The sequence below is a fragment of the Salmo salar genome, chromosome 21, assembly GCF_965601325.2.
Source record: "Salmo salar chromosome 21, fSalSal1, whole genome shotgun sequence".
Lineage (NCBI taxonomy): Eukaryota > Metazoa > Chordata > Actinopteri > Salmoniformes > Salmonidae > Salmo > Salmo salar.
This window is the reverse complement of record NC_138311.1, coordinates 49,389,913-49,408,082: the sequence shown is the minus strand read 5'-3', so window position 1 is coordinate 49,408,082 and position 18,170 is coordinate 49,389,913. Positions and strand designations below refer to the sequence as shown.

General features: G+C 41.1%; 1 protein-coding gene across 1 annotated transcript in view; it reads right to left on the bottom strand.

Moving 5' to 3' along the window:
• The window catches only part of LOC106582440 (glypican-6), a 160,990-nt gene that overhangs the window by 27,010 nt on the left and 115,810 nt on the right, over positions 1 to 18,170 (bottom strand). Inside the window, exons 5-6 of the mRNA XM_014165554.3 lie at positions 10,920 to 11,050; positions 9,613 to 9,759 (exon numbers count right to left, since the gene is read on the bottom strand). Coding sequence (XP_014021029.1) covers positions 9,613 to 9,759; positions 10,920 to 11,050 — 278 coding nt within the window. The remainder of the gene's footprint in view (positions 1 to 9,612; positions 9,760 to 10,919; positions 11,051 to 18,170) is intronic.

Sequence of the window (18,170 nt, the reverse complement as noted above, 5' to 3'; positions counted from 1 at the left end):
TCATGTGTTATTTATGGTGACAATAAACTGCTGTTTTGATTCCATTTCCAAATATATATTGAATTGTAGCGTTTATTTCTAAAATACCTTGAGATGTCGTTTTTACTCTCTCTACTATTCAACACGTCAGTATACTTGCATGAAATAAATCCTTTAAACATCATTTCATGTTGCTGTGTTTCCATCTTGTTACTTCTCTAGATCCTGAAATAGCTGTGATAGTGCTGTTTCAGGGGACACATAATTACCTGTTAATGGGTTCTCTCTCAGAGAGATCATTTGCTCAAGTTCCATCAAAGACAAATCAGTCTTCTCTCTCTGAGGGATAATTTGTTCAAGTGCCATCACAGACAAATCAGGCTGCTTCTTTCTCATCTCTAAACCTTCACGGATAGATAATAACGCTGAGAGGACAGGACAAGACCAAATATATACTGCTTGAAGAAACCAATGCTTTACAAGGAAGAGTAAGTGTGTTAAAGTGTACCATGTTCAACTAATGAAAGAAATACAGTATGTTTATGCTCTGAAAATATAGCACCAAACCTGCTGTATTAACATACAGTATGTCACTGTCCACTCTATGTGTACAGTACCCACGTTGTTCCTCCCTCTTGCTTGCAGGTTCCAATGGGAGTGTATTAAAAGGAGGTGAACAGGATCCAACAACCAAGTGACTTCTTTCAATTAGTTGCTGTTATCGCAGCTATTTTACCCACAGTCAAATTGACCCAGTATTCAGAGTAGCCCCATTTTACATATCTTGCTGAATACCCCGGGCTCAGTCCCTCAGCGACTAGGCAGTTAGGCAATACACTTTATCATGGTGCACTCCATTTATCAAACAGGGATCCCTTGGGGGAGGCAAAATGACAGAATATTGATGAAATGGTTGTAAGTTTGTGGTAGAGATTTGCCCTAGGCTAGGACTGGAGAAGTAGTTAAGCGAGAGGAGATGATTAAAGGGAAACTCAGAGCAATCACGGGCCGTCCCTCCCCCGGCTGGGCCGTCCCTCCCCCGGCAACACCATTAGTTAAGATGAAGGAATGATCCATAGACAGAGATCCGGCTAACAGGAGACCAGCAGGAACTTGATGTGAAGACGCCAGAAATGATTCATGCCAAATCCCTGGATGATTATAGCACTGTTCCGCCAAGTATGACATTAAATATCTGCGTACTAATAGCCATATTTATTTTTGAAATTACATGCAGTTAGTTTCAAGCTATGTGCAGAGGTTATTGGTACTGCCCTATTCAGGGGCTCCCGAGTGGCACAGCGGTCTAAGGCTCTGCATCGCAGTGCTAGAGGCGTCACTACAGACCCTAGTTCGATTCCAGGTTGTATCACAACCGGCCGTGATTGGGAGTCCCATAGGGCTGCGCACAATTGACCCAGAGTTGTCCGGGTCAGTGTTTGGCTGGGGTAGGCCAACTGGTGTTTGTGGTAGGTAGGTAGGTGGGTGGGTGGTTGTGGTTGTGGTTGTGGTAGGTGGTTTGTGGTGGTGGTGGTGGTGGTGTGTGTATGTGCGTCTGGCGATGGGAGGGAATGTGTTATTTGGTAACTCTCCTATGAGAACATAACTGTTCACATCTCCAAGCAGACTGGCATCCTGACATGGTTGTGAAGCTCTGGCTGTTCAACTGTTCACATCTCCAAGCAGACTGGCATCCTGACATGGTTGTGGAGCCCTGGCTCCACACACAAACATGGTGATAGAACCACGGCGATAAAACCACACTGATAGAACCATGGCGATAAAACCACACTGATAGAACCACGGCGATAAAACCACCCTGATAGAACCATGGCGATAAAACCACACTGATAGTACCACGCTGATAAATCCATAATGATAGAACCATGCTGACTGAAACATTTGCTAACTAGTCACCTGTTTGTTCATCCTCATTTCCCTGGAAACGGCCTGGCAAATTATTTAGCATACAAGTGGCTCTAGTGGCCTTGAAGAAAACACTAAACCACTAGTGTCAAACCCATTGTGATTCGCAATATCCTGAATGTAGTCTCGGGTGGTTATCCAAGATTGCTGGTATTTGTCAGGCTACCATTTTTCAACCATTACATTTGTATGCTTGAGTACCGCCCTCCGTTCAGAGATTCCTAAATACACTGTCAAATAATAGGACTATCCATTTTTACACTGTTTATTTTCATGTGGTTTCGGGAAAACTAACAATTATGTTAGAATCTGTGGAATCTACATAATAGCATGGCTTAGGCTAGAATGGACAAATACAACCACTGGATATGTGGACTGGCCAACTTAGTTCCACTAAGCCGTATCCAAAACAAGAATGTTTCAGTGTCTTTAAGTGATTCTGGACTGAAGATGGTTTATGTATGGGTCAAGTCTTTGGAGAAGGAGAGGATGAAGGCTTCCTGGCAGTGGTATAACCCAGGCCACCACACTGGCATTTCACATGTGTTCCAATGCGTATTGGCTGCAAATAACACAGGATATGTATAGTTGTTTCAAATGAATGAGAGACTTAATTCTATGAGTTCCAATTCTACAAGAGACCTAAATCTACTATGCTCCAGAGAGAAATTGGTAAATATAAGTAATAAAATATTACAGGTAGCATATAAAACACTAAGAAGGAGCAAAACTTCAGCTCAGAGGGCAGAATATAAGATTCAGCTGCATCAGACTGTTGTTGTGTTCCAAGATGATGCTCATCTAGCTAATGAAGATAGACTGTAGTGTGGTATCTATGACACTGATCTGAAGCTATCCAATTTCCTTTACTGCACATGAGGCGCCACATCCATGCACAGCTAGAGGACTTTAGTCTCCCAAAAAGCAATCAATGAGTCAGGCACAATTAATTTACATCCACATAAATGAACTGGGGATGGCGAGCACACAGATTTGCAAGAACATGGAAATGGACATCACCCTATCGAGTTATAGAAATCTGAAGCCAAGAGTATAATTGCACAGAAATAATTTAACAGGGTTTATCAACCTGTTGCGACATCCACATTCAGTTGTGCACCAAATTATGCAGAGACTGGAGCAATATCTAAATCAAAAATGTTTTACGTGCATACATTTCTAACTAAATGGTTGTAAATAGCAACAAAACATTATTTTATAATTCAATCATATAACTTTTTTGCTTCCTGCTTTTTCCTGTGATTGAAAAATTATCTTGGAATACATTTCCCACCAAATCCTGATAAATCAAGTAAACAGGTTGCGTATCCATGCAGTAAACAGGCTGCGTATTCATGCAGTAAACAGGCTGCGTATCTATGCAGTAAACAGGCTGCGTATTCATGCAGTAAACAGGCTGCGTATTCATGCAGTAAACAGTTTGCGTATCTATGCAGTAAACAGGCTGCGTATTCATGCAATAAACAGGTTGTGTATCCATGCAGTCCAGACAAGAACGCGGCAGGAGAAGACACTGAATAAAACTAGACCTTAACTTATACTAAATGGTACAATAAAGGCCTGCCCTATCATCAAATATCAGCCATTAAAGGTCCTCTCAGCCTGACACTCTGTAGTGTCTTCATCTCCCTTTGGACGTTCAAAATATCCATTCCTCTCTCAGGACTGTGACGGCGGATGGTGACAGGATGTCAGGCAATTAAGCAGTCATTACTCATGGAGCTGGAGCCTGGAGGTATGTTGGCTCCTCAGGGCTCCCACGTAAACACCGCAACGCAGCCAGACGACGACACACAGACAGAGACACTTCCTAAGTCCCAGCCATCCCAGGCTCGGCTCCCATCTCTTGGTTAGCTAATTCAGCGATGAAGTCAGACACTAACTCTGAATCAAAGGACACCTTAGCTTTTCATACATGCGATATCACCGGGAGTGTAAATGATAATGATATTAGAGAAGTTAAAGGAGGACGGTGAGTGGTGTAAGGAAGTGAAAGAGGAGGAAATGAAAGAGGCCTCCCACAGTGAACCCAGACAGCTCTGATGATGAATAAACAGACAGGAGCAGTGATAACTGCTGCATTTGTGGGAGACTGCAGCTACAGTAGGAGAGGCCACAGGATCCTGGTTAATAACTGGCTGCTACCTGGCAGCTGGAGGTGGGCTGCTACCTGGCAGCTGGAGGTGGGCTGCAACCTGGCAGCTGGAGGTGGGCTGCTACCTGGCAGCTGGAGGTGGGCTGGTACCTGGCAGCTGGAGGTGGGCTGCTACCTGGCAGCTGGAGGTAGGCTGCTTCTGGATGAGCAGACACCCCCACAACCCCAAGCCTAATCCAAACTGCAGCAACCTACAGTATTGCCTCCTCTATCACATTTATCATGCCCACTTCTGGATTCATATTTTTGTTGTCTGGTCATTAATTGTTAAAGCTAACCCTTTACTGAAGTGGGCTAAATATGGATAACACAGAGTGTTTCTTGGTAGTCTTAAACAAATCTACTTTGAAACAAAAGTATACACCTCACACACATGGTTATGGGCTTAAAAAAGAAGACACCTGTACCATGTCAGATATAGAGTTGAAATGTATTACATTTTGACTTTGCAGCCCAAGATTATACTTTATATACATCACAGAAGACTGAACTATAACAAAACTGTTTGACAGAGAGACACCGGATTTTCGGCATATTCTTTTTTTGTAATGTTCATACATTTTGAAATTATGAAAAAATATGAATAACATTCCACCGATGAGGCCACTAGGTAATTTGACTACAGGAAAGGGCTACAGAATGATGAAGTTACAGTACCATGTGTCTGCACTATATCCTTAAGCATTTTTACACTGCTTTAATACCCCCTATAACTCATACATCAATGAAAATACATTCTGACATACAAAATGCATATTCTATTCAGAAATAGATTTTTCAGCAGAAATTCATTTCTCTGTGGGCAGTGTGATTATTTTAAGACAATGTCCAGCTTCACATTTCATGCTAATGACGGGCTTTGCATAAAGAAAAGCATACCAGTGTGTCTGTTTAACATTCTGGCTCTCGCCAACACCACAACAGCTCCTTGCATTATTATTGCATGAACTCTATGGCATCATGAAACTGAGAGGACGGCTGACTGTGGAAAGCTACAGTACTGTAGTAACTCAAACTTTTTATGGAGCCAGGAAGTTCTATGAACCAACCAGCACAGCAGAGAACTTGACATGCCATGACTACAGTGCACATGGATGCTCATAACGGATACCCTCATCAGGTGTCCTTGTCTAGCCGTCACATGTCCATAATCAGCCTCTGTCACTCACCTCAACATCTAAAGGGAATCTCCAAGCTGGCTAATTGCCCAGTTATTCATGAGGCAGTCTGGAGGCCTCATTTCACTCTGTCTGCCATTTGAGCAGCCACCCAGATGACGATGATGACGACTGCCACCGGCGCCACCCCCGGTGGTACACCTGACAACTATCTACAGCACCGGGCCTGGTGGTACACCTGATTATTATCTACAGCACCGGTCCTGGTGGTACACCTGACTACTATCTACAGCACCGGTCCTGGTGATACACCTGACTACTATCTACAGCACCGGTCCTGGTGGTACACCTGACAACTATCTACAGCACCGGTCCTGGTGGTACACCTGACAACTATCTACAGCACCGGTCCTGGTGGTACACCTGACAACTATCTACAGCACCGGTCCTGGTGATACACCTGACTACTATCTACAGCACCGGTCCTGGTGATACACCTGACTACTATCTACAGCACCGGTCCTGGTGGTACACCTGATTACCGTCTACAGCACCGGTCCTGGTGGTACACCTGATTACCATCTACAGTACCGGTCCTGGTGGTACACCTGACTTCTAATACAATGTTTAACAGCCAATGTTGTTACAGAACACCATAAAACACAGAGGCCATGACTAAGGTCTCAACAGCTCCAAAAACACAATGCTTTGTAATCAAACACAGACCACTCTGCAGTAACATAAAAAATGTTATTTAAAAGAGTACTCTTATGGGAGTAGCTTCTGAGACAGTGGCTGAGATGGAATATATATATATATAAGGTATACCGTTGGAGCGTTGGATGTCACTGTGCTTGTTTACAACAGTAGTGGCCAGGCAATACACAACCCTATCTCGTCTGTACAGATGTCGGAACTTAATTTGATCCATTGCGTCGCAGGAGGAAAATAAGATTCCTGCAGCAGGAGAATCTCAATGAATATTTAAAATCACTATAGCAGCATGAGCAACTAGAAATTCACTGAACAACTATCCCAAAATGGAAATATCTGACATGAAGTAAACAAGTAACCAAATCGATCTCCTCAGTACATGTTAATGAAGTCGACACAGATCAGAATAATTATCCTACGGTATAGGGTCCTCCTCTCACATATTGCTTGGTCTGCTGCTCCATCGGTGTGGACATGACAGGTAAGCTTGTATGCATGACATCCCACAGGCTACAATTTTTTGAGATAACCTATTTTACTGACTTTTTAAGAATGATTTATAGCCAGTGGTGTTTCACTGTGAAGATAATGTATGTACATTTATTATTAAATGACACCAATATTCAAAATAAAATGTATTTTTATATTTTATATTTGTTGATAACTAATATTGAAAAGTGATGAACCAGGAACTTGTGGAGACATCAACACTTTGGAATAAATGCTAACATTTGTATCGTTTTTCCTATATCTGTGCATTAGTCCTTAAAACACAATCCATTGTACAAATAAGTAATTCCCAAGTGAGGGACATGTCAAGGAGATTAACCTCCAACATTCATAAGTTTATTCAGTACATGAGGGCAAATTTAATCATGACAGCCACAGGCAGGATAGGAGTTTACAGGTTTTAGTTCCAGCCCTTCAATGCAATCACCTGTGACAGAAATCAAGTCTGTATTCAAGAATGAGCTTCATAAGTTACAATGTCCTGACAAACCTGCATGATAAACAATAACATGGGTAAATCTATTTCTATCTAACATTGTGGTGTTAGATAGAACTATGGTGATTATCCTTGTGGCTGGGAGGTTCACAACAAGGTATTTACATCTGCAGGGTGTCGGGGTGGGATGTCCTTCAACCTGGAACATGCAGAGATAAGGGGGAGAAATGAACCACACTGCTCAAACTTCTATGCTGGTTCAAGTTGCTGAAGCCACAACTACCTTTATTAATGTGCAATCATTTTTATTACAGTTTTGCATATTTTTAGGCTCGGTCAAGTTGTTTACAATAAGTGTAGAATAACTTAGGCTCTAATTTGGATTAGTAACACAATAGGGGAATGAAAAGTGGCAAGAGAAAGTTAGCTAACGTTACATAAGCAACGTTAAACAGACACTGCTTACAGCTAGCTAGCAAAACATGCTCATCCTCAGAATGCATTAATTACCTGGCTAGCAAGCCTTGATTGAACAGAGCACAGCTGGCAAAATGTCCTATGTTATTCATCAGATGTTGTTAAAATGTCTTACCTCCAAAACGAGTTGGGCAGGACCGTTTTCTCCTGCCAAGCCAATGCAATGGAGTGAAACGTGATCAGGTTCCCAACTTTAGTCCATCCTCGGCGAAGGATACATGGGATTGGCCAATTTTGACGTCCCGCTGAGAAATTGTGCCTCAAAAGGCAGCATCCTTATTATCGCCAGCTGATGTCTCGTTAAACTTAAACCATCAATACATGCTAAATCCATCCGCACCGCTAATGTCAATTACAACCATTACTGGTCACCTCATTACCGCTCCCTAAAATATTATGTCGGTGTCCTGCTTGCAACCAAAGTCTTTCAAGATATGTTCGCCCTCTGGTTGGTATTGTCATCGCAACGACATAGTAATTTTGAACAGACTAAGGGCGATTTATCTATACTAAACAAAAATATAAATATAATAAACACTTTCAACGATTTTATTCAAAAGTGTCTGGTATGGTCATTTCTTATCAATATCAGGGGTAAAATAACCCTGGAATGTCCATATTTGAAACTACATCAAGTCAATCAGGGGGTTGAGTTATTTGTGCCAGAAGAGCGTGGGCCAGAATCAAACCCACGCTGACGAGGTAGGCCTATATGTGCGTCCTAACCACTAGACCACCCCAGGCCAAGAATGAACTCAATTTTGACAGTTCATCTGTAACCTTTGGATACACTAGACACGTGTATGTCGTAGCCTAGTGGAGACCAATATCTAGCTTGTTTTATTCAGCTATATAAAACAACGGGTGTTGATGTGTAGGGCTGCGTTTAATTTTAAAAACATTTTTGACATTTATTTGAATGTTGCGGTAATAGGACCTAGGTCTATAGCGTTTGAGCGAGTGAGAGAAAACATTATTTTGATAGCAAGCCCTGATCCCAATGACTCGACTGCCCCCGCATGGAAAGAGAACTGCTCATTGTCAGCCACTCAAGGCTCATTTGAATTTCAAGATGAATCAGGAAATTTCTCAGCGACAAAAGAGTGATAAAGTTAAGATCCGATATCTGTAATTCTTATTTTTCAGTGACAATACATTAGAGAGTAGGGCATAGGAGACAATAAAATACAATAGAGTCCCAGACAAAATTATAAAAGTTAACAGTAGAATTCATAAAGCTTACACTGTGTTGCATCGCACTCCAGACAATCCTCTGGTAAGCAGCATAGAATAAGAAAGAGAAGCACTTTAATTAAATAGAGCAGGAAGAGGGAGGTACACACACAGAAATGACATCCAAATGCATTAATCCGAAGACATCAGAGTCCTTCAAAAAGAGTTAAGAGGAAGAACAAAGTTAAGGGAAATAATAATTACTATTCATTACTTAAATAGATGGAAGAAAATGTCTATTTTCTTATAATGGTATTCTGGCTTTAGCATGAAGTCATGCAGAACATCATTTTCTCAATCCAGTTATTATTTTCCTGTGTTACAAAATAGAGTTGACTTTCAATTGAGTCCATAATTGAAATACCGAATGAAAGGAAGGTCTGTGCGTAAGTTGAATATTGTTCAACTTGCAGCTACAAATGTTATTCATCAAACAGACACATATTGAATAGATACCTTTGAATCTATTGAAAATGTGTTTAAGAGCTTGAGGATTATTGAGAAAAACACATTTAACGTCAAGGTTTTTGTTCTCCTACAAAAACAGCACTGCATGATAGAGACAGACTTTTCAAATCGGTCAATTTGACAAGCCTTAACTCCTGGCCTTCACATTATCCTCTGCATGCAGACAATTTGACTGCAGATACATTTCTCTCACCTGAATTGGACTGTCAGCTTTATATTGAGCTCGACCCTTACCAAAACGCCAAGTTAGATGTCACTGTGATAAAAATCGGAACACGATTCAATGATTCAAAACAAAGCTAATCTGATCGAAAGTAAAGGTTTACTTTGTACAGCAAACACCTGACTCTGTCAATCTCACAAATTCTATGAATCTTTTCTTTCTTATTTGTGAGGTACACAAAGACAGGAAAAGCATGGGTTGCTGCACACTTCTCTTTGCACAGATCGATAGAGTGAGAGAGAGAGGGGCCTGAACGGAGGGCGTTTTAATCAACAGTGTCAAGACAGAAAGACAAATGATGTTTATTCTGAGGCAGTAGCTCTGTGGGCTGTGTGTCTCTGCCTCTCCTTACCAGTCTGTCCAGGCTGGTGCCAGCTGCAGTGGTGGGCCGCTCCTCTGGGCTGTAGGGCCTGAAACGGGCATTGAACACATCCGAAACGCCCCGGGTAGACCTGCCACCCATTCCTGAGGGCTTTGGCTGGCCGCAGCCTTGAAAAACCTGCAATTACACAGAGAAGGACATCCAACTGTTGGACTGCGAGAGAAGCTAGAATTACCTGGGATGTGGAAAAGATGGAAAACAAGATGTTTTGATAAGGCCTTACGGATCTTAAGGCCTTGTGGATCCAATGGCCTTGTGGATCCAATGGCCTTGTGCATCCTAAGGCCTTGTGGATCACCAACATGACAGTGCTCAAAGTCACATTTATCTAACCAGAGCTGATAGGTTTTTCAAATGGTGCATAACCAGCCTTGTAAAATATCATGGAGTTCACTTTATAAAGGATTATGGGCAATTCACCACATATACTGTACTTTAAAGATAAACAAATCTGTATCATGAGAAAGCTACTGGAGTATTTTTCTTGAACGAGAGCAAGCATTCAACATGTAGCCTTGGACGAGAGCAAGCATTCAACATGCAGCCTTGAACGAGAGCAAGCATTCAACATGCAGCCTTGAACGAGAGCAAGCATTCAACATGCAGCCTTGAACGAGAGCAAGCATTCAACATGTAGCCTTGAACGAGAGCAAGCATTCAACATGTAGCCTTGAACGAGAGCAAGCATTCAACATGTAGCCTTGAACGAGAGCAAGCATTCAACATGCAGCCTTGAACGAGAGCAAGCATTCAACATGTAGCGTTGAACGAGAGCAAGCATTCAACATGTAGCGTTGAATGAGAGCAAGCATTCAACATGTAGCCTTGAACGAGAGCAAGCATTCAACATGTAGCCTTGAACGAGAGCAAGTATTCAAGACTGTGTAGGCTGAAAAATCTCCTCACAACCACTTCAGTTTATTCTTGCAATGACTACAATTTTGTGGGCAAAGTAAAATGCCGTAAAAGACAGGAAACACGTTAACTTCTGTTAGTTGAACTAAGATTATCTAACCAATGGGAAACATGTAATTCAAATACAAAGACCTAAAATTGGATATAATGAGAATGGTTTGCAATATTCACCTAAATCACGATTCAGTTGGTTTTCAAATATAAACTGTACCTGACAGAATACAGCTGTGCCCTACTGTCCTTACAGACTTAATGTGGGAGTACAGGACAAGAAACGCCATACACTTCTCATTTGTGTTTTATTGGACTCTAGACACTTTATTTGCTTCCGGGAATCAGTTTGATTAATTTGGTTGACATACCTTGTAGGAGAGCTGGACGCTGTTATCTTGCATATTCATGATGGCCTCTGAAATCTTCACATCAATGGGCTCCATGACAGACTCAATGTTGAAGGGTCCCTCCAGCCTCTGTGCCACCAGCAACATGGCATCTGTCACGAAATAAAGAAAAGAGAAATTTAGCCACAATGTCTTCCAAAAGCTTTGCTTGAGTTTGAGGATGTATGGGTGTCCAGAGAAAGCAGAGTATCCCCATTTGCATTCAATGCTTTACCATGCTATCAATATGTAAATTCATGTATCTCTTCAGCAAAATGTACAGTGCCGTCAGAAAATATTCATACCCCTTAACGTATTCCACATTTTGTTAAATATATTGTTTGTTCTCACTCACCTACAGAATACCCCATAATGACAAAGTGAAAACATGTTTTTCAAAATGTTTGCAAATGTATTTATAATGAAATACAGAAATATCTAATTTCCATGCCAAGAGTGTGCAAAGAATTTGAAGAATCTAAAATCAAAAATATATTTTGATTTGTTTAACACTTTTTTTGTTAGTACATGATTCCATACGTGTTATTTCATAGTTTTGATGTCTTCACTATTATTCTACAATGTGGAACATAGTAAAAATTAAGAAACACCTTTAGCAGTGAAACATGTTCGAATCACCTTTAGCAGTGATTACAGCAGTGAGTCTCTCTTGCTCTCTCTAAGAGCTTTACAATATTTGGATTGTACAATATTTGCACATTATTCTTAAAAAAATTATTCAAGCTCTGTCAAGTTGGTTGTTGATCATTGCTAAACAGCTATTTTCAGGTCTTGCCATAGATTGTCAAGCAAATTTAAGTCAAAACTGTAACTAGGCCACTCAGGAACGTTCAATGTTGTCTTGGTAAGCAACTCCAGTGTATATTTGGCTTTGTGTTTTAGGTTATTGTCCTGCTGAAAGATGAATTTTCTTCCCAGTGTCTGTTGGAAAGCAGACTGAACCAGGTTTTCTTCTAGGATATTTACTTTTTTTCCTAAAAAGACGACCTAGTCTTTGCCAATGACAAGCATACCCATAACATGATACAGCCATCACCATGCTTGAAAATATGAAGAGTGGTACTCAGTGATGTGTTTGCCCCAAACATAACGCTTTGTATTCAGAACATAAAATGTTTCTTTAGTGCCTTATTGCAAACAGGATGCAAGTTTTGGAATAGTTTTATTCTGTACAAACTTCCTTCTTTTCACTCTGTCATTTAGGTTAGTATTGTGGAGTAACTATGATGTTGTTTTCTTCTATCACAGCCATTAAAGGGATACCTCAGGATTTTGGCAATGAAGTACTTCCCAAGAGTCAGATGAACTTGTGGATACCAATTTTATGTCTCTGTGGTAGTTTCACGAGCCAATGCTAACTAACATTAGCACAATGACTGGAAGTCTTTGGGTATCCAAAGTGTACTAATAGACTTGCAGTCGTTGCACTAATGCTAGTTAGCAATTGAGCTAACTAGCGTGAGCTAATTAGCGCTAGTTAGCAACTTCCTTCAAACTGCAAGCAAAGACATAAAAATGCTATCCACAAGTTCATCTGACTCTGGGAGAGTAGATAAAGGGCCTCATTGCCAAAATCCCAAAGTATCCCTTTAAACTTTAACCGTTTTAAAATCCCCATTGGCCTCATGGTGTAATCCCTGAGCGGTTTCCTTCCTCTCCGGTAACTGAGTTAGACAAGGCGCCTGTATTTTTATGGTGACTGGGTGTATTGATACACCATCCAAAGTATAATTAATAACTTCATCATGCTCAAAGGGATATTCAATGTCTGCTTTTTGGATTTTTACCCATCTACCAATAGGTTCCCTTCTTTGCGAGACATTGGAAAACCTCCCTGGTCTTTGTGGTTGAATCTGTGTTTGAAATTCGCTGCTTGACTGAGGGACCTTACAAATAATTGTATGTGTGGGGTACATAGATTAGGTAGTCATTCAAAAATCTTGTTAAACACTACTTATTATGTGACTTGTTAAGCCAATGTTGAATACTTTCTGAAGGCAGTATACAGAATATGGTATATACACTGAAAAATATAAATGCAAAATAGAACAATTTAAAATATTTTACTGAGTTATGGTTCATATAAGGAAATCAATCAATTTAAATAAATAAATTAGGCACTAATCTATTGATTTCACGTGAATGGGAATACAGATATGCGTCTGCTGATCACATATACCTTAAAAAAAAGGTAGGGGTGTGAATCAGAAAACCAGTCAGTATCTGGTGTGACCACTATTTGCCTCATGCAAATGAAATAGAGTTGATTAATCTGTTGATTGTGGAATGTTGTCCCACTCCTCTTCAATGTCTGTGAGAAGTTTCTGGATATTGGTGGGAACTGGAACACGCTGTCATACACATCGATCCAGAACATCCAAAACTTGCTCAATGGGTGACATGTCTGGTGAATATGCAGGCCATGGAAGAACTGGAACATTTTTAGCTTCCAGGAATTGTGTACAGATCCTTGTGACATGGGTCCGTGGATTATCCTTCCGAAACATGACGTGATGGCAGCGGACGAATGGGCCTCAGGATCTCGTCAAAGTGTCTCTGTGCATTCAAATTTCCATTGATAAAATACAATTGTGTTCATTGTCCATAGCTTATCCTGCCCGTACCATAACCCCACTGCCACCATGGGACACTCTGTTCACAACGTTGACATGAGCAAACCACTCACCCACACAAAGCCATACACGAGGTCTGCGGATGTGAAGCCGTTTGGACGTACTGCCAAATACTTTAAAACAATGTTGGAGGCAGTGTATGGCAGAGACATGAACATTCAATACTCTGGCAACAGCTTTGGTAGACCTTCCTGCAGTCAGCATGCCAATTTCACACTCCCTCAAAACTTGAGACATCTGTGGCATTGTGTTGTCTGCCAAAACTGCACATATTGGAGTGGCCTTTTATTGTCCCCAGCACTAGGTGCACCTATGTAATGATCATGATGTTTAATCAGCTTCTTGATATGCTACACCTGTCAGGTGGATGGATTATCTTGGCAAAAGAGAAATGCTTTCTTACAGGTAAAAAAAATTGGGATCTTTTATTTCAGCTCATGAAACATGGGACCAAAATTTTACGTTGCATTAATATTTTTGTTCAGCATATTTATGCAACACGCAAAACACTTGGTATTTGTCAATATTCATCTGTCATACTTGACAATAGTGTCTCATCACAACAAATTGTTATGTGGGCTTGACACATTAAATGAATTACCGCATCTCATTGCAGCAACACATAATTATGTAGCATGAGTAAAATTCTGGGAGTAAAATTCAATTTCTATGTAGATTAACTCAATAGAGTCAATATAATTTAGGTACACAAAATAAAACGAACAGCGCTGATGAGTCATTGTTTTAATAGAATTTCTCAAAGCGAAGCACTTTGAGGTCTTATTTACATCCGCCCCGGGCACGGACACTATAAAGTCACTGAGGTCTTACTTACAGATGTGGCTAAAAGTTTTGAGAATGACACAAATATTAATTTTCACAAACTTTGCTGCTTCAGTGTCTTTAGAAATTTTGTCAGATGTTACTATGGAATACTGAAGTATAATTACAAGCATTTCATAAGTGTCAAAGGCTTTTATTGACAATTACATGAAGTTGATGCAAAGAGTCTATATTTGCAGTGTTGACCCTTCTTTTTCAAGACCTCTGCAATCCACCCTGGCATGCTGTCAATTAACCTCTGGGCCACATCCTGACTGATGGCAGCCCATTCTTGCATAATCAATGCTTTTATTTTGTCAGAATTTGTGGGGTTTTGTTTGTCCACCCGCCTCTTGAGGATTGACCACAAGTTCTCAATGGGATTAAGGTCTGGGGAGTTTCCTGGCCAGGGACCCAAAATATCGATGTTTTGTTCCCCGAGCCACTTAGTTATCACTTTTGCCTTATGGCAAGGTGCTCCATCATGCTGGAAAAGGCATTGTTCGTCACCAAACTGTTCCTGGATGTTTGGGAGAAGTTGCTCTCGGAGGATGTGAAGGTACCATTCTTTATTCATGGCTGTGTACTTAGGCACAATTGTGAGTGAGCCCACTCCCTTGGCTGAGAAGAATCCCCACACATGAATGGTCCCAGGATGCTTTACTGTTGGAATGACACAGGACTGATGGTAGCGCTCACCTTGTCTTCTCCGGACAAGCTTTTTTCCGGATGCCCCAAACAATCGGAAAGGGGATTCAGAGAAAATTACTTTAACCCAGTCAGCAGTCCAATCCCTGTACCTTTTGCAGAATATCAGTCTGTCCCTGATATTTTTCCTGGAGAGAAGTGGCGTCTTTGCTGCCCTTCTTGATACCAGGCCATCCTCCAAAAGTCTTCGCCTCACTGTGCGTGCAGATGCACTCACACCTGCCTGCTGCCATTCCTGAGCAAGCTCTGTACTGGTGGTGCCCCGATACCGCAGCTGAATCAACTTTTGAAGACGGTCCTGATGCTTGCTGGACTTTCTTGGGCGACCTGAAGCCTTCTACACAACAATTGAACCGCTCTCCTTGAAGTTCTTGATGATCCGATAAATGGTTGATTTAGGTGCAATCTTACTGGCAGCAATATCCTTGCCTGTGAAGCCCTTTTTGTGCAAAGCAATGATGTCGGCGCGTGTTTCCTTGCAGGTAACCATGGTTGACAGAGGAAGAACAATGATCCCAAGCACCACCCTCCTTTCGAAGCTTCCAGTTTGTTATTCAAACTCAATCAGCATGACAGAGGGATCTCCAGCCTTGTCCTCATCAACACTCACACCTGTGTTAACGAGAGAATCACTGACATGATGTCAGCTGGTCCTTTTGTGGCAAGGCTGAAATGCAGTGGAAATGTTTTTTGGGGGATTCAGTTCATTTGCATGGCAAAGAGGGACATTGCAATTCATCTGATCACTCTTCATAACATTCTGGAGCATGTGCAAATTGCCATCATACAAACTGAGGTAGCAGACTTTGTGAAAATTAATATTTGTTTCATTTTCAAAACTTTTGGCCACAACTGTACATCCGCCCAGAGCATGGACGCTATAAAATCACTTTGAGGTCATATTTTCATCCGCCGTGGGCACGGACACTATAAGGTCACTGAGGTCTTACTTACATCCGCCGTGGGCCCGGACACTATAAGGTCACTGAGGTCTTACTTACATCTGCCGTGGGCATGGATGCTATAAGGTCACTTAATATCACTGTGTGGACTGAAACCATATGGCATCGTCTGAAATGTATAACTTCATCACAACACTGCATTTACTTACAGCACTTCAATCACTGGTCTGGAAAAAAAATTACATCATGTGATCCATGAACCAAAGAGCTGACGAAGTCCACTTCAGGAGAAATACACATCTCATGCTCTCTCTTATTAATTGTCTACTGTATAAGAAAATATTCTGCCTGTCATTGTTGTCTACAATCACTTAGCGAACCAGAGATGCCCTTTTAAATTGGAAATTGTAATTAACTTGCTAGTTAAATAAAGGTTAAATAAATATGTAAAATATATATATATGTACAGTTGAAGTTGGAAGTTTACATACACTTAGGTTGGAGTCATTAAAACTCGTTTTTCAATCACTCCACAAATTTCTTGTTAACAAACTATAGTTTTGGCAAGTCGGTTAGGACATCTACTTGTGCATGACACAAGTCATTTTTCCAACAATCGTTAACAGACAGATTATTTCACTGATCATTCACTGTATCACAATTCCAGTGGGTCAGAAGTTTACATACACTAAGTTGACTGTGCCTTTAAACAGCTTGGAAAATTCCAGAAAATGATGTCATGGCTTCAGAAGCTTCTGATAGGCTAATTGACATCATTTGAGTCAATTGGAGGTGTACCTGTGGATGTATTTCAAGGCCTACCTTCAAACTCAGTGCCTCTTTGCTTGACATCTTGGGAAAATCAAAAGAAATCAGCCAAGACCTCTGAAAAAAATGGTGGACCTCCACAAGTCTAGTTCATCCTTGGGAACAATTTCCAAAGGCCTGAAGGTACCACGTTCATCTATACAAACAATACTACACAAGTATAAACATCATGGGACCACACAGCCATCATACCGCTCAGGAAGGAGACGCGTTCTGTCTTCTAGAGATGAACTTACTTTGGTGCGAAAAGTGTGAATCAATCCCAGAACAACAGCAAAGGACCTTGTGAAGATGCTGGAGGAAACAGATATAGAAGTATCTCTATCCACAGTAAAACGAGTCCTATATTGACATAACCTGAAAGGCCGCTCAGCAAGGAAGAAGGCACTGCTCCAAAACCGCCATAAAAAAGCCAAACTACGGTTTGCAACTGCACATGGGGACAAAGGTCGTACTTTTTGGAGAAATGTTCTCTGGTCTGATGAACCAAAAATAGAACTGTTTGGCCATAATGACCATCGTTATGCCTGGAGGAGAAAAAGGGAGGCTTGCAAGCCGAAGAACACCATCCCAACCGTGAAGCACGGGTGTGGCAGCATCATGTTGTGGGGGATGCTTTGCTGCAACAGGAACTGGTGCACTTCACAAAATAGATGGCATCATGTGGAAGAAAAATTATGTGGATATATTTAAGCAACATCTCAAGACATCAGTCAGGAAGTTAAAGCTTGGTCGCAAATGGGTCTTCCAAATGGACAATGACCCCAAGCATACTTCCAAAGTTGTGGAAAATGGCTTAAGGACAACAAAGTCAAGGTATTGGAGTTGCCATCACAAAGCCCTGAGCTCATTCCTATAGAAAATGTGTGGGCAGAACTGAAAAAGTGTGTGCGAGCAAGGAGGCCTACAACCCGGACTCAGTTACACCAGCTCTGTCAGGAGGAATGGGCCAAAATTTGCCCAACTTATTGTGGGAAGCTTGTGGAAGGCTACCCGAAATGTTTGACCCAAGTTTAACAATTTAAAGGCAATGCAACCAAATACTAATTGAGTGTATGTAAACTTCTGACCCACTGGAACTGTGAAATAATCTGTCGGTAAACAATTGTTGGAAAAGTTACTTGTGTCACGCACAAAGTAGATGTCCTAACCGACTTGCCAAAAGTATAGTTTGTTAACAAGAAATTTGTGGAGTGGTTTAAAAACTAGTTTTAAGGACTCCAACCTAAGTGTATGTAAACTTCCGACTTCAACTGTACATATATATATTTTTTTTTAACAAGAGCCATGGGTTAATTGTTATTGTCATGGAGCAGAGC